This window comes from Venturia canescens, chromosome 2 (genome assembly GCF_019457755.1).
Source record: "Venturia canescens isolate UGA chromosome 2, ASM1945775v1, whole genome shotgun sequence".
Lineage (NCBI taxonomy): Eukaryota > Metazoa > Arthropoda > Insecta > Hymenoptera > Ichneumonidae > Venturia > Venturia canescens.
The window spans coordinates 14007075-14033207 of record NC_057422.1 but is presented as its reverse complement, the minus strand read 5'-3'; the positions used below and the strand labels follow the sequence as shown (position 1 = coordinate 14033207).

Genomic DNA, 26133 nt, shown 5'->3' with positions numbered 1-26133 from the left:
TTTAGACTTCTGTACCGAAACTCCTTAAGGTTGATCCTCTGCGACAGCCCCAACCAAAAGTTATGTACCGTCTGCATATTAAAAGGGTTGATAATTCGTTCGGATCGTAATCAATAACTTTGTAAAGACCCTATAAATGTACTCTGTGCCAATAGATATAGTACAAATATCATTTGCTTTCGTAAAATTTATTCTAAAAGTATTTTTGATCTGAGATCGTGAGTAAATCTTTTGACGGAACTATCCGGGTTGCGCTTCAACACACAGAAAAGATTGCTTATACAGACGACATTCGCTTGTTCGCTTGCAAAATATATCGTACGCAGCCTAAACCTTCGTACTTCTCGAGACTATATCTGTCAAACTAGATGGTCAATCACCTTGATTTTTTTTCACAATATCTGTGATATCCTGCTCTAGCTCCTCCTCGTTTTTTATAAACTTCCTAATTTTAGTACTAGCGGTAGAATTAATAATGTGCTGTTTGCCTATGCATGGTCCATATGTTACGTGTTAATTGAGTCAACTTCAATTACATATATCTCGGGTTCGGGATGGTGAAACTTGTTAAAATTTTATAGAGGTGATGTTTATATGTTAAACAATACGTATGCCAAATTTAAATAATTTCCTAATTTAACTGTCTCGTGGAGGAACCACCTTAAAAAGAACGTTGAACTGGAGGAAATAAAATAATCATTTATTTTTAACCCTCCCACGTGCGTACATGTCTCTGAGAAATTCCTAAAATTGAGTAGATTGAAATTTCTGATAAATCATACTCGTGCAGGGTCGCTTGCACCAACGCGGGCGCTTGTCCGGTCAGTACGATTCATTCGATGTAAACCAAAGATCGGTGATCGAGTTTGAACGAGATATTTTACCAGAAAAATAAGGTTTTATCTCAATTTCCTTAAATACCTACGATAACGATGCTTTATGTATTTCCGGCGCGTGTGGACATTGCCACAACAAAACAGACTCATCGTCGACTCCACATTCAAACATAACCTCGAGAAAAGTTGCTCAAAAGAGCGAGCTCGTGCTAGATTCTCCATGAAGTTTTGTATACAACACGAGTCGGTTCAATGATCATCGAGTTGTTGTTGTATACAGCATGTTTGTTCGGATGTGTATTTATATAATTCTCAGAAGTATTTCTCGTGTCGACCACCTCGAAAGCGATAATTCTGGATTATGAGCGCATACAGCGTACCTCCTCGCAGCAGATAAAAGGAAAAAATATGAAAATAGAAAAAAGTTTGGACAGCAGCAAAAGCCTCGTGCAATCAAACCATTTATTTTAAGGATATATTGCACAGGCGATACAATGTTGCCATGCTAAACCATGCTAAAAACATAAAAAAATTCAAAATGATCAGAATTTTATAAAATTTGGTGAACATATTATTTAGTGCCAAATTTGACAATACAAATTTTTTAAGATTTTTCTTCTGTACAATTATCGAGTAATTGATCACTAAAGTTCACGTGTATAAGCATAGTGTTTCCATATATATAGGTATACATTCCAGGCATAAGAAATCTGCTTTAATGCGTAATTACTCGATAACTAAACAGAAGAAAATTTTGAAAAAATTTGTGTTTTCGCACTTGATGTTGAAAAACATTATCACCAAATTTGATTAATTTCTAATTATTTCGACTTTTGTATCATTCACCCTTAATTATACATCGTAACTTATTCACGAAAAGGGCTATAATGACAGGCCATTAGTAGACACAAAAGTAGTAAATACGATTAGTCTTTGGTCTTATCTTTTGTGTAATTTACTCTCCGTGTACTTCTCACTTAGATAATAAGGGTCGAAGAACAGTAGAAAAATATATTTTTTTCACTACTTGGCGCCAAGAATCTGTCGCCTCTTCGACATACGAAGGCTGCTCGCAGATCGATAATACACGACGCGATTCCTCGGCTTGTCGTTCACTCGATCGCCGTTGGCGCTTCAACTCGCTTCAGATAAGTAAGGTTACGTAAGATATAGAAATAGATATATTGACACATGGATATTTCAATATTTTTGAGTTGTTCAAATATTTATTGTGGTTTATTCATGTCTGGGGCGTTAGTAATCGGCGTTGAGTGCAACGAGTTCTCACCATTGTACCGAATCGGGAATGCTCAATTATTGTGAAAGGAACATTTTTCGAGAGTCTCTAAAACAGCCGGTGGACACGTGATGGCCAAATGACAGCGCTCTTCGTGTTTTCTTAGCCTCACGGAGTACGCGGATTTCAAGGGTTTTTCCTGGGAAAACCCCTTGGAAAAGGCCGAAGGGTCGATCTCTATAAAAAGGAGGCCCTCGAGTGGGCTCGGGCCTCTGGGGGCAGAGGACTCGAGCGAGGACGCGGAACGGGCAGTCTACTTTCACCAGACAAATCGGTTACGTTGCTGATCAGAGTTTAATATTATTTGTCTCGAGTCATATGAACCATTGTAATCCAATTGTCAATAGAGGAGTTTTAATGCATTGCGAATCAACCTATACTTTTTGAACTCGAATAAATATTCTTTCTACAATTGTTCAAATATTATCTGATTTTAGTAAAATTTTTATTCCCAATGATCAGTATTTTTGAGGCTTTTCAAGTTGATTTGCACTGCGTTCTTAACTGATATTGCATTTTGTTTTTATTTCCTTGTTCATATGACCCAATGTTATTATTTGTAAAAATCTAACTTTGTCTCCGTTATTTTTTGTTTTGTTACGTTCTGTTTGCTCGAATGCGTTAGATCGTTCCTTCATCGGTGGCTGGCTTATTTGTACACGAAGTTTACACGTGATCAGCCCGTCGAGCCGTAAACAAATGTCGCGATAACGGCCTAACCGATGCTCTCTCTTTGGTATTCGTATATGAATGTCGTGATTTAGTAATAGAGAGCTGTGGGATTTTTTCCGGAACATACCAGGAAATGATCGTAAATAATAAGAAAAAATGGCCGCGATATCTGCTCAACCGTTTCTTATAGCGAGAACGAGAGCTTTAGGATTCTCATCTTGTATGGCTGACCTGCATCTGTTGATGGCGTTCGCGGAAGCTCGTCCCACTGAAAATTACAAAGTCGTGTAAACATTTTTTTCTCTACTCGATGTTTTTTCTTTCATTTTCGCTCCCAATTCACAATGAAATATTACCGAATTTTCAACACAATTAATAAATGTCAGAATTTGACAGCTCACTTCAAGGGGTTTCATCACGGTCAAGAGGTCACGCGCGTGCTTAACAAGTTTAACAACAACGAAGGCTGTTAATGAATCGAGACGTTTCTCTGGGTCCAAGCTTCGTCGGAATCCAAACTCGGGAAGCGTGTTTTACAAATATTTTTCTACTACGTTCGTAAAAAATCGAAGCATCAAGACACTGTAACGAATGCTCCATTCTTGGTTTCTTGGATTCTCTCATAGAATTTTTTGTAAATGAAAAACAAGCACAGACTCAATGTTCTCTTTTATATACTCCCCGATTTGCCATTATTTTCGAATTTTCGAAATTCACAATTTTACGACGAAAGTTATTGAAAATAGGGAACTCAAGAATTCGGACCTCTCAAGAACGATCGAGGGTTCCAGTTTTGAGGTTTGGCTTACGGCACAAACCCTCGAGACCTCCAGTACCAACTTTTCAAATTTATATTCTTTTTTTGTTCTTTGAAAATGAGAAATTGAAAAAAGGGGATCATTTTGAAAAACTTTAGGACAATTTAAATGCTACGTCGCTACGAAAACTGAAGAGACTTTCGCTATTTTGAGGGCATTTTTAATTGGCCAATCCTGATCGTTTATTCGGTCTCAGTGCGTCAAAATACTTGTGGATTTTCTATTGATTAGTCACCACGGATGATTGCTTTCCGTGATCGTCCAATGCTTGGTAGAAAATTTTGATCACGCAATGTGTTAAATTTCAAATGATTACTGAGCAAAAATTTTTGTCCAATTTTGACTGCAATAAATCTTCAAATTTGAATATTTTTTGGCTGAAGTTCTATTACATTTGCTAACATAAATCGGAATTTCGATTTTATTCGTTATTTATTTTTTACCTCGAAGTCTCGAAGCATGTCTAACGCCAACGTTGAGTTCCTTGAGTGCAGCTATTAATTCCTTGCTGCTGTTCATGCGTATTTCGTGCTCTCGCAACAAATCGCCATTGACGATTTTCAATTGTTCGACGCGTCGTTTCATAGTTTCTACGTCCTCGAGAATTCGAGCATCCTCTAATCGAACTATGAGATTTTTAAGAAGAGCAGATCCACCAGCTGTGTCCGCTTGGAACCTGGTTTCGACTTCGCGCAATCCTGCGAATCGCAGGGACAAAAAATCATCGTTATTCGAGGAATTTGTAATTTTTTTCGGGAGCAGGCGAAGAAAACTGGAATTATTTATTTCTACAGGGTGTCTAACGACCTGAAAAGTCATGAAAATTCTTAAATGTCATGAAATTACACTCGGACCTGAAAAAATCATTAAATGTCATGAAAAATCACCAAACAACCTGATTTTTTAAGATCTCTGCAACGCTCATTGTCATTGTCGATTTTTTGGTTTTCTTCAACATGATTTCAAAATTCGCGGGGTGGCGACAATGTCTGGTTCGTCAATACTCATCATCGATATAAAAACGAATATCGAATGAATAGTTTGTAAGAAAAAAAAGATTCTTTATTTCAAAATAAAATGTCATTTCTTTGTTATTTTTATTGAATTTTTTTATAAATAAAAGATGAATAAAAAGTATCAGAACCATAAGAAATGTCATGAAAAATTCCTGTTCCTTGACTTAAAAAGCCTTAAAAGTCATGAAATTTCTGTTCTGGTCAAAATTAGACACCCTGTTCTATAATGCGAACGAACCTTTGACTTTTTCGAGAGCTTCTGTCAATTTGCGCTCAACTTCCGGAAACCTGGCTTCCGAGCTCATTTCCCGAAGGCCCAAGTACCCGGCCAAGGATTGCACTACGTCGCCGGCGAACTCGGGGTCTTGGGTCTGGACGCTCGCTCTTCCAGCGTTGCTGGACCGGAAACAATGGACGCTGTAATCCCGTAAACATCGAAGCCAAATCTCGATCAACCCGGCCTTCGGACCTTCCTCTGCGATCTCGAGGTCATCGACGAGAAGCAAACTCTGATTTAACCAGAGGGCGACGCGTTGCGGACGTTCGGCGATCTCAAACACGACGCCGCAGTCGCTTGGGAGAATGGCGGGGTTCTCGGGCCGCGGGATCACCTCGTACATGCAAAATCGCGGCAACTGTCGCGTAACCTCATAAACCTGCGGAATCGTGGTTGTGAATGCGCAATCGGGATTTTTTTATGGGACGTTGCAAGGGTTGGAGGGCACTGGGTCGTCGAATTTCGAAGGGACAAGTTTTTCGTTGTTTTTTTCTTCGGTGCACACGGTTTTAAAGCGATTCGGGACTTTTGTCTTCGGGTGTCCTCCCGGTTCTGATTGCATTGAAGTTCACACGAGATCCGAGCGCAGAGGAACTTGATACGCTTCGTATTTACGTGATGTGTAACGCACCTGCAGCAAATCGGCACCGGACGCACCAACGCAGACTTTGACATGGATGTCGACGACGCCATTTTTCGGGGGTCTGAGCTCAATCTCCAATTCACCGGTCGGTTTGCCCGGATGTGAGACGAGAGTTTCCCCGTCGAAAACTCCTTCGGCGAATACAATGGCGCAATGAACGAGAAGTCCGGGGCCCGCCGCCAGTGCAAGTCGCGCAGCGCCCCTAGCGGCGAACAAACTAACTGCCAATTTCGTGCCCATGTAACCGCTCGGAAAAGGAGCTTTGCGCTGACGCAGTTCTACCTGGAGAGCTTGTTTTTTAGCCAGTAAATTCCGCATCGCTTCACCCGGCTCCGGCGACTCCATCGGTGTGCCAACTGCGTAACCTCGAACTGAAAATCCTTGTTGGTCACCCGAAAAGCCAAGTAAGCTAGACCTAAATTTTCTTTCGCCCATTTACCTTCGCCACTCACGGAAACAATTACCAAATCCGGTCTTCCGGTGCGTCTGTAATCGGCCTCAACAAGACCTGCGATTCCAGCAGATAATTGAATTCTGAATATCACTTCACCGGTCAGACACGATCGAGCGTCAACTTTGCCACTGCTCCACCCGGTCAAAAGCTCCATCGCTCCATCCCCGTTTACGTCGAAACTTCGTACCGCGACGACTCTGTGTTTCGACTTTAAGAATCTTCGTTAATGTGCCAGGGAACGGGACTACTTGCGTCCGGCATTCGATCGAGTTCACGATTGTCAGGTTTTTTCATTTTAAGAACGTGGCGTTATTTTTACAGAAAAAGTAACACGATATTTGACATTTTTTATATCAAAAGAGGAATAAAATGTCTGCGATCTTCAACAAGGTCGATTAAGCACGGATCAACAGATTTGGAAGAAATTAAAATGATTTTCACAATACAGCCGCGTCATCGTAGTCGACGAGCGGAAATAATTTAATTTCACGAACCCGAGCGGTGTGAATTCACGTCATTTTGAGAAAATTCAACTTCCAAATTCTGAATAAAAAATGAAAAAATGGCTGAACAGGCTGATGAAAAGTTGAGGTCGATTTTTAGAAAATTTTGGCGATGTACAATCACCGATGAAGAAAATCGCTTTTGGGCTATGAAAAAACTTTTCTTTGCCAGTAAACTTGTTCCATTCATCTATTTCGAAGCGATTTTGCACTCACTTTAATCCTCCATAATCTCTGGCCACTTTCATAAATGCCGACAGTACCGTTACCGACAACGTAGGCGAATTGTCTTTCGGGAAGTGCAACGAGGCCCGTGACCGGCGCAGTTTCTTTCGTTTCCCACAACACAACGTCATTTTTCAGTACTTTTATCTCGAAATCGTCAGTACCGGTAATTAACTGAAGTTCAAAGAGAGAAAAATAATAATTGTATCATAGATTTTTATGAATTTTCGTGAGTAATTAATCGTTTCAGCGAAAATACCTCGTTTTCTCCATCTCCATCGAAATCAAATATCGTCAGAGATTTAACGACGTCACCCATGACGGTCCAGAATAATTCAACGCCCTCTGAGTCGAGAACGGTAACCGAACAGTTTCCACCAATGACTGCAACCAACTTGGGCAGCCACCCAACTTTTCCTATTGCCAAACAATGAGCGCCATCCGACATCTACATATGGAAATAAAAATGAAAAAACTTGAGGCGACAAACGTCCATTTTCGATAAATATTTGATGAAATGACCGATTTTTAAAAATATTTATTTGTCAAATTCAAAAGTGTCTGTCAAAGAATCTCAAAAAAAATGAAACATCCAACCCATTTTTATAGAATCGACAGAGTTGAAATCCTTTTTTTTTGTTGAAACGGAAGCCAGATTTTTTCAGAATCATAGAAATATTCCGGAATGTAATTTTCCGGTGGAGGAAATGATTTCTCTGTTCGGTGTTATTTTTCCCCGGAATTTTCAAAGACCCAACAATCAAAGTAACTCCAATGGGAATATATTAACCTCCTTATAGAAAAGATCTGCATTCTCTTCGACCTGATAAGCGAGGACGTGCGTTAAAGTACCGATTAACAGAATGTCGCGCTCGTCTTCGATAAGTCGTCCGGTGCAGAGTGCGGTCACCTGTAATTTTTTACAACAAACGCCAATATAAATGATTTTGTAATGTAATCAGATTGGTTATAATTAAAATTATTGTCATCACCTGACGACCGATTTGGAGTTCAGCAAGTTCGCCGCTCCAGGCCAACCTTCCTTCCAATTGCTCTTGGCCCGTTTCCGAACCCATATTTGACGTAGGCTGACGGTGAGGACTGTGAACCAAAACATTGCCCGAGGACGTACTCGCAACGAGACAAGCGTGAGATCCATCGAATTTTCCGCAACTGACTAAACTCTGTTCAACCTTTCTCTGTAAATTCAGTGAAAAAGCGGCCATTTTGTGAAGCCACCCTCAGTCTTGTGGCCACGAACGTTCGTCTTTCACTGTTTGTATCGTACTGACCACCTGTTATTTCACCTGGTCACAGGTTATTCGTTCGTATACGAGTTATCGATTTTTTAATGTCCACAACCCGTGAAAAGCTCTCCTGTCATCGATTCTTACGTTCTAAGGCCGTTGTGTCATTTGTGGGGGTGAGAAATGAACTGAAAAGATTCTTCTTCCTCGGGATTTCTCAATGGGGCCAATTTTTATTTTACATTGCTCAAAAACTGGGATTTTTTTCTAGGTCACCTAGAAACTTGGAATTTTTCCAAGTTAGTTTGAACGGCGGAAAGAATTTTTGTTCGCTCAACACACGCTGCGTTTATTTTGAACGAGATCATATTTTACAAATATCGACAAAGTGAATTTCTCGAATCTTAATGTATGTTGGAATAGCAAAGAAAATTGTTTTTTCATCAGATGTTGCGAATACTCCTAGCGACCATTCACTTGTAGAAAATTTGAGACGATGATCTTTATCTTTGGACTGCGTTCCCGCCACCCCCGCCTCCACCACCGCCGCCACTCGCACCAGCTTCTGGATTCACTGCTGATGTCATTAGAATGAATATCACTCCAAGAACGACGTAAATCCACTAAAAAAGAGAAGATAATTGGATTTTTTCACATTTTATCGAATTTACAATGACGAATGAATGAATTATCTAGCCAGTGCTCACGTATTTCGAGAGTAAAGATCGGTTGTCCTGAGTTTCCCCTCTCTCACGAGCTTCTTTTTCACGCTCCAATTTGAAGATATAAGAGGCTGTATCCGGGACTGGACCACCATCAGGATATTTAACTTGAACGCTGGTTGTCCACATTGTGGTCGACGGTCGTTCGAGGCTGCAGGGACCAGGAGATACTTGAGTCACCGAGACAGGCTCACCAGCACTGTCTAACCAGACTGTCAGAATGTCTTCCAATTCGGTGCCCATTAAATGACACTAAACATTTTCGATACGATCCAGTTATTAATACAGTAAAATGATATCCAACTTAGTCCCTTGAATGCATTCAAGATGGTTTTTTTTAAAGATTGAAAACAAGAAGATACAGCACGGAATTCAAGAATTTTGCCAATCATGTTAGAGAATGTTTTCGATTTTCTGAGAATTTGTTGTGTGAACTATTATCAATTTCAACAGATTATTGTAAGTTACTTTGCAGCAAATTGTGGAATATTTCTGCAAGATGAATTCTACAAATCTCCAGTAAACGTTTATTAATAAATGCAAAATGATAAAGAATAAAATAATAATGAAGGAAAAATTGAAGCAAAATATCAATTGTTATGATTTTGAGAACAGGTTTCAGTAGGAGAGCAAAGAAAAAAATTCAATGATGCATGAAGTGTGGTAACGAATATGATTATTAAAGCAGTGTTACAGCTTTAATTACTGAAAAAAGTAAAAATGATTTACCGCTGGTACGGAAGTAAGAAAAGTTGATTCAAAGCCTGACGGGCCTCTGGCAGTAATTTTGAGTCTGTATTTAGCATCGGTCAATGAGAGTTGTTCAAGACTGGCCATATCTTCCGGTTTAAGGCCATTTTGTCCGACACTTGAAGCACCAGTTCGGACATGGAAAATTGAAACATTCCCTCTTTCTTGCCACACAGGGACTGGATCGTCGTTGAGGGCATGCCACAGTCGCAACTGAAGCCATCCTTCATAATCGAATTCACCCTGTACTCAATAAAACGATGAAAAAATCGATGGCAATGAAAAAATGCTTATGTTTGCATGAAAAATTGAATTATAAGGTTAGGAGTGATAGTTCAAGTGATTTACGAACCTTGGATGCTGAGAAGCACAGAATCGCAAGCGTAAGGAAAGCGGTGTACGGAAAATACATTTTTTTTAAATTATTTTAACCCTAGTCAATATTGAAATACGCTATATGACAGATCACATAGATTCAGGCGTTTTTCAACTCGTCATTGTTGCTACCGTTTTATAAATTATAATTGTATGGATTTTTGTGTTTTAATTTTCACTTTTCGCTGACATTCTTTCCGGCCACCTCAAATGATATCGAATTTTCCTTTGAACCGACGAAGAACTATATGACTTGATGTGCTTGATGATTGACTGAGTTTTTTTAAGGTTGGATGTATAGTTAGTATAGTTGGTTGAATCGTTGAATCAGCGAAGAGAGGGAGGAAGAAGTGGAGGATGACACCACACCTATTCGGACGTTTCCGTGCAACCTTATTCGAATTCGGCAAACTCCGGTTTTCAATTTTGATTGTGTGTATTGTGACCGAGGATTATGTGTTTTTGCCGGAAAAAGACGCGTCGTCAACGCTACGTATTTTCCTATTTTTGCAATTATTAATCATTTAAAAAATACATTGCATGTGCAAGGGAAAATAAAAATCAAGTTACATGGTAAGCTTATATTTTATCAAGAACGATCTTCTTTTTCATAAGTTCAACAATCTCCTGGAAATAATGTTGTACTTTTTGAGGTTACTTTCTCAAACTCTATAATTAATTACAAGAAAAATGCGGTTTTTACGTGAAAATAGTATAAATAAATGATAACCCATCTACAGTCGTGGCATCAACTGTTGAACTATTATTAATTAGCGAAAATTTGAACTCTCAGTATAGAGTAACAATCCTGTCAGAGAATGAATTAGCTCTTCATTCTTTTAAACTTTGAGCTCAAACTAGTGGCCTCTGACCACTATTCATTACCAAGCATATCTATTGAATTTTATTCATTTATAGCTCAGGATGTTGAAATAAAATTACAACAAAAAATCAGATTACCATACAATTTAGTTCAAACAACTGGCTTACAGTTGGAGAAGAGTCGAAACATAACAAACTACCATACAAAAATGGGAAAATATCATACGATTCATTACAATATACTAGATAATACTATAAAAATATTATTGGAAAAGCATTACGATTATTATGAGTTACACCAAAACTTGAGAAATCAATTCACTTTTTAATAGCATTTTCTTTTCGATCAATAATTGATTAAAGAGACACAAGGTGAAAGACAACGAATTTAATTGTGTAAAATCAATTTAATGCATCAGTATCAGTAAAAAGATATTTAAGGGTATCCCTGAGTATATTTGTAGAGCATGGGAAATGTATACATCTGTGACATAAAGATTAAGAACAGATGATTCAACGAGTATCTTACGTTTCAGATGAACGAAATGGATCCAACAGGTGTGATTCAGATGATCAATGACCTGAAGTCGACATCTGCAAATTTCAGGCGGAACAGCGGAACATCGGTACGCTTGTCAGGGACAGGAATACCATTGGGGTTTTTGAGTGAAGAGACGGAATGCGAGACCCCACCGAAGCGCAAAAGGTTGGATGAATCGGGTGGATTTTCCATAAGTAAAAACAGTGATGGGTATAATTTATCAAGTCGAACTGGAGGGGAAACAGGGCCTACGAGTCCATGGGAATGGAGGCGTTTGAAAGGGGAAGTAGTGTCATTGAGAACAAGATTGTCGCATCAAGAGGCAAATGTTCAACAGTTACACAAAATACGTCGACAAATGGAAGAGGTATTCGACAAGGAGAAAACTATTTTGGAAAATCAGGCAGAGCTGGATAAACAAACGATAAAGCAGTTGGAAGCAAGGATAGACGCAACGAGAAAAAGTTGCCAGGAGGCTTGCGAAGCTCAATCCAAAGTCGAGAAGGAAATGTCACGTTTAAGATCGAAATTAGAAGCAAAAATAGTGACCCTCATGAATGAAAACGCTGCATTGCTTGAGGCTCAAAGAGCCACAGTTAGCGTCGGTAACGAGGAGACTTCGAAGACACCTCAGCAGAGAGACGAGGAAAATGAGAGAATTGAAAAATTGCAAGCAGCGGAAGCAAGAATCACAGAACTTGAGGAAAAATTACGATGCAGTAGAGAAGCCCAGCGAGACACTGAGCTTCAGAATGTTGAGCTCCAAAACATTCGCATAAAACTGGAGAATCTCGAAGCCGAGCGCAGTCTCTGGGAAGAAGGCAAATTATTATGTGCTCGTGCTGCTCGGGCAGGTGACCTCGAGCGTGAATTGAATCACGCTCGCGACACGATTGCCTCAATGCGCGAAGCCATCAAGGGAAAATTACTGCTCGAGGAAGAGATGTGCAATATGCGACAGAGGATTCAACACATGGATAAACTCGAGGAACGAGTTGCTGTTTTGGAGACGGAGCGCAGTGAAGTTTTGCGTAAACTTGGAAAATATGAGATTCTTGGTTTTGGCGGAGATGCTAATGTTCTCAGACGCGAACTGCATCGACTACAACAGTCCGAGGCTGTACTCACTGCTGAAGAAGGTCAACTGCGCTCCAAAATCGAATCTGCTCAACGTGAAATTACTAATATTACCAAAAAGTATGAGGAAGCGAAAAAAATTGCTACAGATATTACCTCGTCGAATGAGAGACTCAATAAACTCATTGGAAGATTGCAAAAAAAAATGATCCTTGTCACCCGCGAGAGAGATAGCTATCGACAACAGCTCGATTTATACGAGAAGGAAATGACTTCTATGGAGAATACCAGCCTCACAAATGATAGAATTCCTTCCCTGGAAAGAGCCCTCGAAGGATACAGGTGCATAACTACATTTCAATACTTATGATTATACAAGTTAAAATTTTTTTTTCTGGAATCCTCTTTAAATACATTTCGGTCGGAATTCAAAATATTTTTTTCCGATTCATCCATCGGACTGCAATGTACAAAACAGATTTCATCAACCGACTAAATTAGCAGGGCAGTAGAAATGGTACTGTAAGATTCACAAAGAAATTTAAGAATAATAGTAAAATTGAAAAGTGACCAACGTGCATTCCAAAGAGAATATTCTTCGGAGCATATTTTTCATTGGCGTAAAGTTTCTGAATTCGTATCGAATTTTTTAGATTACTGTTAAAAATTGGAATAAAATATTGAAAAGACGAATTTTACTCGTTATAAAAAAGATCAATGTCGTACGTGCAAAATTTCGACGTCATCAAATAAATAATCTTCAAATAGAGTCTTCGGTAAAAGTAAATGAAGAAAATATAAAAAACAAAAGAATTTCAACAGCGTTGTTTGAATGGTGGGAGGAAAATGTTTGATTATGTGAACAAAATATAATTGTTAAGATCTGTTACTAATAATTTCGGTTTTTAATTTATTCAGAGACCTCGTAACAAAACTCGAAGCGGAACTTGGTGGAACAGAGGCAGGCGTAGACAGGGACGAGTGTCAAAAACTTCGTGAGGAAAACGAACGTCTCAAGGAAGAACTCGAGCATCGTGCCTTGAAGGGTGATTTTAATTGTAATGCCAGAATAATGCACTTTTCGATGAATCCTGCTGCTATTGCGAGTCAGCTCGCCGAGGAGAAACAGCAGGCTCTCATCCGTGAGGTCGAAGAGTTACGGGCTCGAGTTCAAATTGGTGCGGGTCCATCGGCAGCTGGAGTTCCTTCGCTACACGCGCAAGGTACGACCTCCATTTTTTTTAAATTCCTTACATTTGTTACGACAATGTTTGAGTCTTGCAAGTCTTTTGTTTTTCGTCAATCATATCACATATGAAATTAAAAAAATCATAAAAACATCTTTTCCCCATCCTGATAAAGTTCGTTTATATTCTTTTTGCAGAAATAGCAGAGCTGAAGCATTCGCACGAAATAAAAATAGCGCGATTAAAAGAGGCGTTCAAAGTAGCATCGCAGGAGTATCGACAGGCTTGTTACCAGTTGTTCGGTTGGCGAGTCGATCGTACGAAGGAAGGCGAATACAAACTATTCAGTCAGTACGCTGATTCGCCAGACGATTTTCTGTTCTTCCACGTTGGTGATGAGGGCGTTGATCTTCTGGAAACTCAGTTTTCAGCAACACTTGGAGCGCTCATTGAACGACACTTGCAAATGCAACACAGCGTGCCGATGTTCATCAATGCAGTACAATGCGATTTGTACTCCCAGCAAACTGTCACAAACATTGTTTAACATTATTTACCCATTTCATCTCTTTCAACAATAAATTATAAGAAGGATACTTCGAGATACTAAAATGAAACAATGCTCTCAGAATTTATTGAGAGCTATCGGACTCCGGTGTTGAAAGAATGTGATAATAAATAACTACTTTACACTCATAAAAATGTGTATTTTTTTTTTATTTTATCTGTAAGGGATTCGTCAGCCTTAAAATCTTTGATTTTTCATTGCTTTATTTCGTTTGTGGAATTGATTGTTTAAACATTTTTTTTAGGCATGTGGTGAATATGCTACTGTTTATTGTTTGACAGAAACATATTTTGGGAAATTCTCTATAGAGGTGATAGTGAAATGAAGGAATTAGGGGAACGAGGTTTATCTTCAAATTCCAATTATATAGGGAAAAAAAACAAAATTTAAATGCTTGAAACAAAAGTCTGTGTCCTCTATTTCTTTTCACGATACGATAAAGATACGATAAAGATCGTAAACATGCACATATAAACATAAATGAAAATCATTGAGCATACGAAACCGGCTTTCGCCATCTTTTTTGCATTACTTTTGAAAACTCATTTTTGGGCGCTGCGATGTGCTGCCCTCTCATCAATTTTCAGCTGTCGACAACTATGCGCCGAACTCGCCGCGTGTCCCAGCCCGTTACAGCGTTATACGTGAGTACGTGACGTGTAGCTACCGTCAACCCGCAATACGCCACCACGTGGCAGATCTTGAAATGTCAAGACGTTCAGTTACACGGATCCATGTTACTTTCAGCAGCTGCAGTGCCCGAATAGCGTGGAGATCAAGTAGTATACTAACACGCGTCGCGTCGCTACAATTTCTTGCATTATTTTTGTGCTACTTCGTGATATTCGAACTATAAACATATAAAAAGTCTACTGTAAACCGATACAGGGAAAAAAACATGAAGAGCTTCGCTATTCCTCTGGTTACTCTCGTTTTTGCGTCTGTCGCATTCGCCGAGACGTGCCAAAAACCACAGGTTACCGCTTCGGCATACGTCACCGAAGATGCAACTATTCTTACAAACGTCGCCTTCACCACACAATTCACGTTGAAATGTAGTAACGGCGCCAAGGATATCTCGCTCTATGCTGAAGTTGATGGTAAAGCATTGCCTGCTGTGAGGTTGAGCGCCGACAACAAGTACCAGGTAAACTTATTGCAGAATCTTGCTCCAGTCTTCGAAAGACGACATCTCCTTCATTTTTTCTTTTTTCAATAAAAAATTGATTAAATTTTTTATTTTTATAAAGAAAAAACAAATCAAAGCCTTTGGTGAAATTCGTGAATCCTCTCAGCTGTCACAACTATCTTGCTTTGAATTTACTCCGATGCACCAATGTTATTTTGGTATCTTTTTTCAAGCACTAAGGAGTGCTACATAAATAGCATTTTTCATTGAAATACAGTTTCAAAAAAGTGATTAATAAAACTGTAATGCTTCAGTATTAGTTTGTTATGTTAATTAAAAACCTTGTGCTAAACTAAAAACTGGTTGTGTCAAAAAGCAGTGCTGAAAAATGGATGGATTCTGCAGTTTGTTAGAGTTTGATAACTTACAATATGTATTTAGTCAATGTCAGTCAAGAGAGTCAGATATTGATTCCCCTCCATTTTTGCTTGGTATAAAGTAAAGAAGCTCTAACACATTTTTGTATTATGATATTAAAGGTTTCCTGGACGGAAGATGTAAAGAAGGCACGTTCTGGCGACTACAGCGTTAAACTTTATGACGAGGAGAGTTATTCCGCTATTAGGAAAGCTCACAGGAATGGAGAAGATCCAGAGAGTGTTAAGCCACTGGCAGTTGTGATGCTCAACAACCCTGGTGTTTATCAAGGTGCCTGGATACATTCGGAACTCCTTGCAGCGCTTTTAGCGGGACTTGTCTCATACGCAGCATTCTCCACCAAATCAAAACTCCTAGCGTGAATCAAGATAACAACGAGCATTGATGCACACATGTGCAGCTTCGAAACTCGCTAATTCTTTTGTTTCACTTGTAAGACTCATTCGTTTGAGTTTTATTTCATCACTTGATTCATGTCTGTTGACTCGTTTTTGAGTCCACCAAACAACAGGAATAATAAATTTACTATTTATATGAAAAGATTGAAAGTAACCATTGGTTTCTTTATTTCCCAAAACTCTATCTAAGCAAATTCAATTTCAATTCTTTATACAAAATTCTTTTGTATATACAAAAAAAAATACAAATGAACAGACATTTCAGTAAATTTCTACAGGAGCGTCAGGACCGAATATGTGTTGCCAAGAGGGTGGCTCTTTCCAGCATGTGTCTTTGTTGCTTTCTGGAAGCAGCGATATCCATTGATTTAGAAATCGTGCAAATTCCTTAGCATCAGGGCTATTATTGCCTTCAGAGGAGAATCTGAACAACAGTGCACAAGCTATATTTTCCTTTGAAAGGAATTTGAATAGGCTGGGAGCACAACCTCCACCACGTATTGCCAATGGAGTGTCATTTGTATTCGTTATTTCCAATTTCTTCCATCCAAGTTCTTCAAACGTTTTCCCACTTTCCAATTCTAAGCTGGGCGAAACGACGTAACGCATTGGCTCATTGCTACTCAGTTGACGATCAACTCTTACAAACTGCCATTGGCTTGTCAGAATAATAACCTAAAATGAATAGTTACGTACATAAAGCTATCACGAGTGTAATTGTTAGTAAATTGTGTCAATATGTTTTCTACGGGTCATAATTTTTCGTGAAAAGATGTATCCGAAAATAAATATATGGTCGTTATATACTATTTACCTTGGAAATAGATCGTGCCTTGATAAAGTCTCGCAGTTCGTTGAAGACATCAACCAATTTAGTTAACGGTGGTGAACGTATTTGCAGAACAATTAATCGCTTATCCTCGTGTATATAAAAGTCAGCGGTCGTGCAGATTTCAGATGAATTTTTGTCGTAAGGATTAGCACCACAAAACGGTATAAAATCGGGACTCAGTAGTTGTCCGATTTTTTTCATTCCACTGTTGTAAATCAAAAGATCCACGGCCAATTGCGCCACATTTCCAACAGCTACCGCCGGTAGGATCAATGTATAATCCTTTATGTCAATGTTTTCGGGAAATTTAATCATTTTAATAAAATTTGAGCTTTTAATCTTCTAAAAACGGAATGAAAATGCACTTTTGAACGAGTTCACATCGGGTACATTCGACTTGGACGCGCTGACAGCAGCGTTCTTCTGCTTTTTCTTCTTCTTCCTATTTGGCTAGTGTCACGTATAGGGTCAGCGTCCAAGCAAGTCGAATGTACCCACCAACTATCAACTTGGTTGTTTTGCCGGTATTCCCACAATTCCGTATATGTATATATTTATGAACGTGTGTGAGTTGATCATCAGTCGCACACACGTACGCTCCACTCCGTTGGTGTAGTCATTCCGACTCAACTATGCCATTTGGTGCATAAGCAGCATAAGTATCTCGGGTGTTTTTGTTTAGATAAATCGTCATAGTTGAGCGAAAGGTGACTTTATTTATGTTAACTTTTGTCTAATGAATCTTAGGATTTGTAGTCACTGTAATGGCATTGTAATGTTTCGTGACTTCAATAACAGAACTGGTCGTTGATTATCCTAACCTTTAACTTACGATTTTTAATGCATTTTTTATAGAAATATCATCAGAAGTGCAATATTTGAAACTGCATCAGAAAGTATCTTCTTTAAAAAACTTGCTGGATATTTAAAATAATTGACTATTTACAATATATATATATATATAATAAATTCACACGAAATAACATTATACAGTTTCATTTCCGTTTGTTGAGAGGTATTGCTTATATTATCAATATTTACATCCAGTTCAGCATTTTATGTTGTGTTATAGTCTAAAGCTGCTGTATTTTTCAAAAAAATTACCTAAAAATGAAGATTGGGATGATTAATAACCCTTCGAGTACATACCTCCAGTCCAATTCTCGTAAGAACACCTGGAAAGTCTGGGGGTCACTGGGCTCTAGGTGTACGAAAAGGGTTAATTGAACAATTTTTGATTGGATTCAATATAGATTTCCATTGGGTTGCTAGAAACTAAAAATAACTTTGATATATTTTTATCATTTCTGTTCGATTTCAAAAATAGATTACATAAATCCTCAATTTTTTTCCAGCCATGTCGCTATTGATCGATATGGGTAGGAAAGCCCTTTCAGGATGGACCCCACTTGTGACACAAGTTCGGTATCGTTATCATGCAGACAAGATCGCCAAAGGTCCTTTGATACGACGTTACGGATACTCGGATTACGTAGACAAATTCAGAGGGCTACTAGCGAGAGAGGAAACTAAGCGGATAGCAGAAATACCTGTTTATCGACCAACGAATCCATGGATCGAACGAAAAGCATTGTTCGGACAGAATGATTATATCGATATATTAGGGAGCAATGACCTCCACCCCACCAAGATAATATACAGAGTACCATCCTGGTTACGGGGTGTGAAAGGCAATGAGTTTCAAATCTTGATAAGAAAGCAGAAAGTATGGTCGAAGGGTATATTTCCAATAGCGAGACCAACCAAATGGAAGGATTTAAATAAGAGAATTTGGTATCTTTATAAATTCCTCAATCGCAAAACCAAAACAACATTCAGTGAAAGACAGTAGAGCCAGAGAAATGGGGAATTTTTCATTGTATACATATTTATCGTTGATCACTGACAGCAGCTAAATGCTGTCAGGATCGACGAATGTTTATAAATAAATTACTTAGACACGTACAAAATAGTGAAATTTTACTTATTGAGATGATCAATCATGACAAAATTGATTCGAGACTGTTTTTTTGTTCTCGGTTGTTGATACAATCAAGAAAATGTAAATACTCATTTATATCTCCTTATTAAGCTTCTGCTAAATAACATTTGCAAAATTATCAGCCACCTCGAACATTGATCCTTCGTATCAACGCTATCCACATGGATTACATTTTTTTTGTTCAATTTTCATTCTCTCTTCTCTTTTTTATTTTTATTTTTATTAAAAAATATATTTATTTACGTCCAAGAGAACGAAATTCTTAGCGCATCTCGGTAGATGACGTTCGATAAGTACAGAAAAAAAAAAAGATCAGTTTTGTATAAAAAATGGAAAGTGAAAGCAATGGGTGGTGAGAGGCGGAAAAGGAAGAGGAGTAAATATATAACGGTGATTCGCTCACTCGTCCTTGATTATGGCCGTTGATTCAGTAATTATTCGTACGTCTCTGGGTACAAATCACGTTGAAATATGCACGAGGATCGATCGTGTCGTGAGTATTGTCGATTTTCGTTAAAAATTGGTAACGAATTGAACAAGAATCTAACGCGTTATTTATTTTTTTAAATTCCCGAGTGACTAGCGCGCACGGGGCTTGTAGAGCGGTTACTTTTTTACAATGAAATATTATATATATTTATATACTTTTTTTTTATACCGAATTCTGATTCTTGACTCTGAGCGTTCCTACGAAAGAAATATTGACCCTACACATCGATTTTCTTTCTGCGTTTCTTTTTTTTTTCTCGCTCGCTCGTACGCACACACACACACACAAACGAACAAGCACACATGAATCACAGTATACCTTGCTTGAAAAAATCTCGATAACAGTAGCTATTAATTTGCCTTTCTTGATACGAATTAAAAAATTGTCTCTCGTTCGTTTGTTTTTTCTTATTCGCAAGTCACTCTCGGTAGGTCGATCTATCCTTAATACCAACTTTTGCGTAATTCTTGCGAGCGGTGCAATAATCACGAGTTTAATACTGTTGTTGAGGCAATTGGATATGGTGGACCAACATTAGTGAATGAAGGCAGTAGGTAATAGCAACAAAATAAAAGAAAAGAAAACTGAATGAACCGGGAATAAAGCACCGAAACAACAAGGACAACAGGGTCGAACCGCAGTGAAAATATCCCTTGAAATATTCTCGAACGAGACGGAGAAGCGCGCGTACTATGCAATGGAAGAATACTTATTCTCTCGAGTTCATATGCATACTGAAAATTCAATTGTGGTTGTGCTTATTTCGGAAAGAGAAAAACGTGGGCGGGAGAAAACAAAACGAAAGAAAGGGTGACCATTGTTTTATTTATACTGGATGAAGCAATGACTATTAACGTAGAAGTCTCACTCGAGTCGTTAATATTTAGAAATAAATCATTCCGACAAAAGTTACACTAGTCACAGTGAAAACTTTTCTCAACCGGGATTCTCTCAGAATTTTAAATTTTGGATCACGTCCTGAATAATTTCAGGATAATAGTTGCTGCTTTTTCTGATTGTGTGATGTAATTCAACTTTGAAATGTTTCAGCACTTCCAGTGAATTTTGAATGTATTTCGACGAGCTCCTAAAATTTCTGACGTATTTTTTTGCGGGAAAACACCATTGCCCCCATTCATTTGGCAACAGCTCGGAATATTTTTTCCCCAAATATTAGAGATTCGAGGATATCTCCGCTACTAACAGTCATTGCTTCCTCGTGTATATTGCCACTCCGAGCAACCTCAAGAATATCCAGTATTCTTTCTCGAATAAAAAAAACTCGTGCGCGCCCATCCGACTCGGTGGAGACGGTGGGGAGTTTTTCGTTAAATCGCGCGAGGAACGATAACATTGTTTTAAATATATTAATTATAAACGGTAAAAATCTCATCATAGGTTATTTTGAAGAAACGAGAGAAGAGTCGTCTCGTAATGTCTGGTTGCATCTAAATTTCTCAAGCTATGCCTCTCCGTTGGATACACCTGAAGTTGGTACGGCTTCCCGGTTTTAATAAGGGCGTTTATCAATTCGCTAGTGTGAAAGAAGTGAACGTTCTCGTCTATGAGGCCGTGTATAATCAACAAACGATTCACGTCGTCCGGAAACTTGTTGACGTAAGTTAGCACCGAGCCATTTACGTAACCGGGATAATTGTCCTGTGGAAGATCCATGTAACGCTCGGTGTATCCGGTGTCGTACAAATTCCAACAGGTTACGGGCGCACCCGCGATTGCGATCTGTGAGAACAAACATTCCATATTTGAAAACGCTGTTTCGAAGATACCACAAATTATCACCGTCGCATGTGCAGATCATTGCATAGTCACCTTAAATACTTCTGGATAATGTATTATGCCCATAAGACTGAGATAACCACCGTAGGACCATCCATGAAGGGCGACTCGGTCAAGATCGATGTATCCAGTTTTTTCAGCTAATAATCTAAGCACTTCGACCTGATCGCTCAATTCGACGGTGCCCATTTTCTTTCGTATGTGACTCTCGAAGCCAAGACCTCGATTTTTCGAGCCCCTTGAGTCTATGAGAACAACGCAGTAGCCTTCTGCAGCCAGCATGTGAAATCGGAAGTGTCTCATTCCCTTCAAAAAAGGAGATTGAACAGTGAACGAGAAATTCGGGTTAAAGATCGTACGGATGATTGTAGAAAATTGGTCAATCATACTTTAAACGTATTTGTAACGAGCTGGACATCCGGGCCGCCATAAATTTGCAGTACTGTTGGATACTTGACGGAACGTTGAAAATTGTGAGGTTTGAAGATCATTGAGTATATCGTATCACCGGATGTTATTTTGTGGGCGTATATGCTCGGAGCGAACAATTCAGTTTCTGGGACCGTCGGCTCGACGAGATACCCGAGTCCTGTTAACGTAATACCGTCTACGGTTCGATCGGTTTGCGTTATTCTGAAAACCTGCAATTTCAAAATGACAAAAAACAACATAAATTAAGGTTACTAACGCCACGTAGTAATACGGTATTGAAGAAGGAGAAAAAAAAGCGAGAAATTAAATGAAAAAATGTGTATACGGCTAGACGTTTGCAACCTGACATGACGGCGAGGTTTTGATCGAGCTGTGCACCGTCACCATCATCGTACAGTCCTTGTTGAAATAAATATTATTGTAACTGGATCCTGGTCTGGTCAAAAGACGAATTTCCAAGGGTCGACGGAGTGAGACCGCGTAAGCGTGCTGCTCGAGAGGTCCTTCCCGCAAACCAGCGAAATAAACGATCGAATTAGCCTCGTCGACCCACAATTTTCGACGTAGAACTTGCCAGTCGCCTTGAGTTATCGCTATCTTAGATATTACACGGGGTTGCAAATAGGCGCTGTCCAAACGGTCGAGCGGCTCTTCGACTCCGTTGCTTAATCCTTGATTCGACAGAGATCGACAATGATCGATTAAGTACAGGGGAGACGAGACGCAAATTTGTTTACAGTATCCAACAACACATGTCAATAATGGAATAAAAACTCACCAGCTATGCTCGATGTAATTAAATAAAGATGCATGAATTGAGTTTCTTCGCTTCCCCAAATGAATTTCATCCGGGTTGGGTCGTCCGATGGTAAAAAGTACAAAAGATCATTGACGTTTATCCAAATGTTGCTTCGCTCAGAATACAAAACTCTGACACTCGCTGAGGACGGTGTGAAATGATTCTCCGAGTTGTAAACATTTGGTGGAGGTTCCGAAAAGTTGTCGATCGACAAAAGAACCAACTCGAGCCTCTGCTGTTTCCTGTCAAGCAGCTGAACCCACACGCTGACCAACTGCGTTAAGTTTTATTTTTTCTCCTTTGACAAAATAAAAGAGAATCGAGATACTCACTACTGGGCGTCCGGCGTCCAACCAACCCTCACCAAATATTCCATCCAGGGAAACATCGTGTGGAGAGGATATTGCAACTCTAATATCTCTATGTCGACTATCCGATGTGCCTCGGTCGTCCGAAATTGTACCATTTTTAGATTACTCTTTGCGTTGCACGTGCCCGCTCGAGGAAATCGAAACTCATCCACGTCACCAGTGTTCAGAGTCGAAGGATAGCTCGAGGCCGAAGGGAAACAAAATATTTTCACGTCACTCTCGTCCACTTCCTCATAAACTATTCTGTACACCCCGTCGTTTGATTTTGGCTGCCACCAATAGCCGATGTATCTGCTCGATTTAAAAAAGCACGCAAATACGATTAATCAGACAAAATAGTGAATTTGGAATTTTCGGAAGCTACATGATTGAGGTAAGCACCATTGAAACGCATCAATAAAATTCTTCAGATTCACCACTTCGTTATTTGAATTTTTTTTTGTTTTATTCTGGACTAAAATTTGTATATACTTGTTAAGCAATACGGAAAAAAAATTTTGTTGCATTTCAATTATGCACGTTTTGTTGCATATTTCAGCACGAAGAGAATCACTCGAATATATTAGTTTCGAACCTCATGAATTCTTCTTGCATCACGTATGACGGGGTCCCTGCTGTTAGCGGATCTTCCGACAGGTTTCTGCCACCTTTTCGAGCGTGAGTTAAACGTACTGACGATCCGGTGATACCGTGCGATAGGTACAAGTCACCCGAGCACGTATAAGCAATTAGGGCGTTGTTCCATGGGCAGATTTGAGGACATAATTTTGCTCCCGGTGTCGAAATTCTCAATTCCGACGGAAACAGAGGTCCAGCCTGACATAATACGTTCAATTAATTTTGTGATTAATAATCTCTCCAAAATCGAAGAAGTTCAACAGTTTTTGAGATACCATAAATATTGATTTTTCATAATATCTTTCAAAGTTCCTGTATTTTCGATTACGAAAGCGTTAGGAGATTTTTTTTCCCGCTTTTTAATGAATGTCTTGTTTTGTCATTTTAGATAGACGTGGTTTTTTTTTCACGTTTATCCATTTGCTGAGAATGATTCAATGTTTCAAAATGTGCTCCGACATATCATTGAATCTCATAAAAATGATAAGAGAAATTTCTGATTTTCCATTCATTGTGTTACATTTTTCAGAAAAATTTCAGGCAGAAAAATTTTAATTTTTCAGACAATTGAAAACTAACCGCATAACCTGTATCGACACATTGATAAAGACTACTGGCTGCTGGAAACACGATTTTTCCACTTTCCGGATGAATCTCATAGCTGGTAATACCCCATGTGGTCAGTCTTTTTCTCTCCCACAATAATTGCTCTTCTCGAGACAGCCTATTGATGCCGGACACGCTTATGGAAGAAAAATGATTGGAATATCAATACGACAACAATAAAGTGAATGAATCGATGAATTGATAAATTTCAGCAACACTGGGTATCAATTATCCCCCATTATTTTCTAGTGAAGTATTATTTTGTGCAGGAAATCTTTCCGAGCAGTCTTCTCTATCTTTTTCTTTATTGGAACATTTTATTCAAGTTTTGGCACGTTCAAAGCATGTTTTTGATTTTTATGAATTGAAATTCTTCGCTTGTCGCAAAATTATGGATGGGTAATTTCATTGGCTGAATACTGAAAAAAGAACAAAAATAGCACCACGGGACTGCATTTCTGATAAACAAAATATGGCCAATAAAAAACACTCGAGTTGCATCAAATTTAGAGTACCAATAACATAATGATTTTGGCAAAAGAAAGTATTCCGTGTCATGTTTTTGACAGAAAAGTTAATGAATGACAGGAAATTGAGGTTCATTTTTATTAATGGTACTCACTAAATGTTTGAGGAAACCCCAGACTGGCATCAATGAAGACTTACGTTGTTGAATGAATTTTTGGTTTTTGCATTTCGGACTGGGAATACAGAGCAGTGGTGTGATTTCCTCAGTTATTCATCAATTTTCAGACAATAGAATATATTAGAGCATTACCATGATGAAAAAAAGCTTGATAACTTGCAATTTCTCTTGAGGTTTGCTTTTAATTAGTATAATTTCTGATGGTATAAGAGTAAAAAAAATTGGTGGATACCCTTGGAAATTAGCTTCGATGACAGGAAGCCAATGGAGTCTGTAGCCGTTGGGATGATCGGAGAGACCTACGTCGACATATAGGAGGGTAGTTTCCCAAGCGTTGTTAGGAGTCCCCAAAAAATAAATTCTCGTCCTGGGAAAGAGGAGTTAAAAAAAGCATCATTAAAGTTGGATAAAATTGATGATTCGATCAGAGTCGTGGGTCACAATTTCACCTTCCATCCGGCAGTGATCTAAAGGTAACATCGTCGGGTACAGAGGCATCAGAAACACCAGACAATCTTCGTCTAAAATCTCGTACGACTCCCCGGAGTTCGGACCAAGACTTTTTAGCTGGTTTATTGGGTTCTCCGGAAGCGCTGCAGCGTGAGGCCGCTTCTTTGAAGGCCTCCATCGAGCTCTCACTCTCTTTCTCTTTCAAGGCCTCTTCCTCTGTTCGTATTTATTTATCTCGCTGTACACAGTCGTGCCGCTAAGAATCAAAATTCAAACGTTCATTCGCGTCGAAAAAAACTTGTAAAACATGAGAGAGTCCCGCGAAGCCGTGATATAAAAATCTATAGAACTCGTGTAGCATCGACGCGCTTCGGCGAACAAACTGACGACCCGTTTTTGAGGTTACAATCGCGTTGGGGTGTAAAAAAAAAAGCCCGCGAGCAAGTCCGGTTGGTTTGGGTCAACGTTTTATATCTTTTGCTTTCTTTTTTCTTCCTCTTTGTGTCTTTCGTTCTCTCGCTCTCTTCTCTTCCTCTGACGCAGCAAAATTTCAAAATAGTCTACTCGTTATGTACCCATCGATATGCTTCGGAAACAATAATTGACACGCATCGGAGATGGCTGTCACAACACACGGGTGACAACCACGCTGGAGTTTTTTAAATTTTATTCAACGCAGTAGCTCATCTTCTCGCACAGCTGGAAAGCGCGCTAAGTATCGCTGCTTTTTTTTTCTTACTATTCTGTTACCACTACTACTACACGCTGGCTGCTATCACTATCGCCCCCACACGCTGATCGACAGGATTTTATAAAATAAATGCACCGAGATGAATTTCTTCGGTTGTTATAGCGATTATTCACATGCAGCGCGAGGCTCGATACAATTCCGTTTCCTTATTCTGACAAAACTCTTTCGTTCCTAATAATCTTCTCTTCCTTCGTAATTTCGTCGTTCAGAAGAAAACTCGAAATAAAAATTTTGTTGAGTGAAATGATTACAATAATCGAGTGCAACGGTGGCTGATTTTTCTCCGGAATTTTCGACAGAGTGTGGTCTTGTCGTCTTGTGCCAGTGCCTCGAACTGGTTCGGC

The 26133-nt window shown here is 39.1% G+C and overlaps 7 protein-coding genes across 8 annotated transcripts; 3 read left to right on the top strand and 4 right to left on the bottom strand.

Moving 5' to 3' along the window:
• Positions 1-1768: 1768 nt before the first annotated feature.
• On the bottom strand, positions 1769-8054 carry LOC122406256 (Bardet-Biedl syndrome 2 protein homolog). Its single transcript, XM_043411611.1, has 9 exons — positions 7734-8054; positions 7532-7651; positions 7001-7189; positions 6733-6915; positions 5999-6221; positions 5548-5930; positions 4878-5295; positions 4067-4321; positions 1769-3073 (listed from the first exon to the last, which is right to left on the bottom strand). Exons 1-9 carry the CDS (start codon positions 7965-7967, stop codon positions 2979-2981), a joined length of 2100 nt encoding a protein of 699 aa, XP_043267546.1. The 5' UTR covers positions 7968-8054; the 3' UTR covers positions 1769-2978.
• A 256-nt stretch (positions 8055-8310) lies between these two features.
• EMC10 (ER membrane protein complex subunit 10) lies at positions 8311-10117 on the bottom strand. Its single transcript, XM_043411613.1, has 4 exons — positions 9813-10117; positions 9440-9703; positions 8696-8962; positions 8311-8611 (listed from the first exon to the last, which is right to left on the bottom strand). Exons 1-4 carry the CDS (start codon positions 9870-9872, stop codon positions 8492-8494), a joined length of 711 nt encoding a protein of 236 aa, XP_043267548.1. The 5' UTR covers positions 9873-10117; the 3' UTR covers positions 8311-8491.
• A 97-nt stretch (positions 10118-10214) lies between these two features.
• Mad1 (Mitotic arrest-deficient 1) lies at positions 10215-14158 on the top strand. Its single transcript, XM_043411612.1, has 4 exons — positions 10215-10408; positions 11194-12617; positions 13194-13498; positions 13660-14158. The coding sequence occupies exons 1-4, from the start codon at positions 10406-10408 to the stop codon at positions 14007-14009; spliced, it is 2082 nt and encodes a 693-aa protein (XP_043267547.1). The 5' UTR covers positions 10215-10405; the 3' UTR covers positions 14010-14158.
• Positions 14159-14751: 593 nt separating this feature from the next.
• Tapdelta (Translocon-associated protein delta) lies at positions 14752-16149 on the top strand. The gene is made up of 2 exons (XM_043412126.1): positions 14752-15177; positions 15699-16149. The coding sequence occupies exons 1-2, from the start codon at positions 14929-14931 to the stop codon at positions 15957-15959; spliced, it is 510 nt and encodes a 169-aa protein (XP_043268061.1). The 5' UTR covers positions 14752-14928; the 3' UTR covers positions 15960-16149.
• LOC122406589 (proteasome assembly chaperone 2) lies at positions 16140-17288 on the bottom strand. Its single transcript, XM_043412125.1, has 2 exons — positions 16810-17288; positions 16140-16670 (listed from the first exon to the last, which is right to left on the bottom strand). The coding sequence occupies exons 1-2, from the start codon at positions 17140-17142 to the stop codon at positions 16257-16259; spliced, it is 747 nt and encodes a 248-aa protein (XP_043268060.1). The 5' UTR covers positions 17143-17288; the 3' UTR covers positions 16140-16256.
• Positions 17289-17384: 96 nt separating this feature from the next.
• Positions 17385-18792, top strand: mRpL51 (mitochondrial ribosomal protein L51). Its single transcript, XM_043412127.1, has 2 exons — positions 17385-17534; positions 18183-18792. The coding sequence occupies exon 2, from the start codon at positions 18185-18187 to the stop codon at positions 18677-18679; it is 495 nt and encodes a 164-aa protein (XP_043268062.1). The 5' UTR covers positions 17385-17534; positions 18183-18184; the 3' UTR covers positions 18680-18792.
• On the bottom strand, positions 18791-26129 carry LOC122406586 (dipeptidyl peptidase 9). 2 transcript variants are annotated; one of them, XM_043412119.1, is made up of 11 exons: positions 26041-26129; positions 25038-25294; positions 24821-24955; positions 23916-24078; positions 23293-23534; positions 22680-23009; positions 22327-22613; positions 21891-22219; positions 21506-21757; positions 21150-21422; positions 18791-21059 (listed from the first exon to the last, which is right to left on the bottom strand). In XM_043412119.1, the coding sequence occupies exons 2-11, from the start codon at positions 25214-25216 to the stop codon at positions 20712-20714; spliced, it is 2538 nt and encodes an 845-aa protein (XP_043268054.1). In that variant the 5' UTR covers positions 25217-25294; positions 26041-26129; the 3' UTR covers positions 18791-20711. The 2 variants fall into 2 exon arrangements, with proteins under 2 accessions (XP_043268054.1, XP_043268053.1); XM_043412118.1 differs by lacking the exon at positions 26041-26129 and adding an exon at positions 25614-25921.
• Positions 26130-26133: the final 4 nt, after the last annotated feature.

What these genes read in the sequence shown, in the direction of transcription:
- LOC122406256 (XM_043411611.1), bottom strand. Translation starts at nt 7,967, where the DNA reads ATGGCCGCTTTTTCACTGAATTTACAGAGAAAGGTTGAACAGAGTTTA. An exon ending in TGTTTCCGTGAGTGGCGAAG is followed by an intron (nt 5,931 to 5,998) that starts GTAAATGGGCGA and finishes AAGGATTTTCAG; the next exon opens with TTCGAGGTTACGCAGTTGGC. An exon ending in AGCTCTCGAAAAAGTCAAAG is followed by an intron (nt 4,322 to 4,877) that starts GTTCGTTCGCAT and finishes TGCGATTCGCAG; the next exon opens with GATTGCGCGAAGTCGAAACC.
- EMC10 (XM_043411613.1), bottom strand. Translation starts at nt 9,872, where the DNA reads ATGTATTTTCCGTACACCGCTTTCCTTACGCTTGCGATTCTGTGCTTC. An exon ending in TTCTTACTTCCGTACCAGCG is followed by an intron (nt 8,963 to 9,439) that starts GTAAATCATTTT and finishes GAAAATGTTTAG; the next exon opens with TGTCATTTAATGGGCACCGA. An exon ending in GATCTTTACTCTCGAAATAC is followed by an intron (nt 8,612 to 8,695) that starts GTGAGCACTGGC and finishes TCTCTTTTTTAG; the next exon opens with TGGATTTACGTCGTTCTTGG.
- Mad1 (XM_043411612.1), top strand. An exon ending in AGAGCCCTCGAAGGATACAG is followed by an intron (nt 12,618 to 13,193) that starts GTGCATAACTAC and finishes TAATTTATTCAG; the next exon opens with AGACCTCGTAACAAAACTCG. An exon ending in TCCTTCGCTACACGCGCAAG is followed by an intron (nt 13,499 to 13,659) that starts GTACGACCTCCA and finishes TTCTTTTTGCAG; the next exon opens with AAATAGCAGAGCTGAAGCAT.
- Tapdelta (XM_043412126.1), top strand. Translation starts at nt 14,929, where the DNA reads ATGAAGAGCTTCGCTATTCCTCTGGTTACTCTCGTTTTTGCGTCTGTC. An exon ending in GCGCCGACAACAAGTACCAG is followed by an intron (nt 15,178 to 15,698) that starts GTAAACTTATTG and finishes ATGATATTAAAG; the next exon opens with GTTTCCTGGACGGAAGATGT.
- LOC122406589 (XM_043412125.1), bottom strand. Translation starts at nt 17,142, where the DNA reads ATGATTAAATTTCCCGAAAACATTGACATAAAGGATTATACATTGATC. An exon ending in AGGCACGATCTATTTCCAAG is followed by an intron (nt 16,671 to 16,809) that starts GTAAATAGTATA and finishes TATTCATTTTAG; the next exon opens with GTTATTATTCTGACAAGCCA.
- mRpL51 (XM_043412127.1), top strand. Translation starts at nt 18,185, where the DNA reads ATGTCGCTATTGATCGATATGGGTAGGAAAGCCCTTTCAGGATGGACC.
- LOC122406586 (XM_043412119.1), bottom strand. Translation starts at nt 25,216, where the DNA reads ATGGAGGCCTTCAAAGAAGCGGCCTCACGCTGCAGCGCTTCCGGAGAA. An exon ending in GTGTCGATACAGGTTATGCG is followed by an intron (nt 23,535 to 23,915) that starts GTTAGTTTTCAA and finishes GTATTATGTCAG; the next exon opens with GCTGGACCTCTGTTTCCGTC. An exon ending in ATGCAAGAAGAATTCATGAG is followed by an intron (nt 23,010 to 23,292) that starts GTTCGAAACTAA and finishes TAAATCGAGCAG; the next exon opens with ATACATCGGCTATTGGTGGC.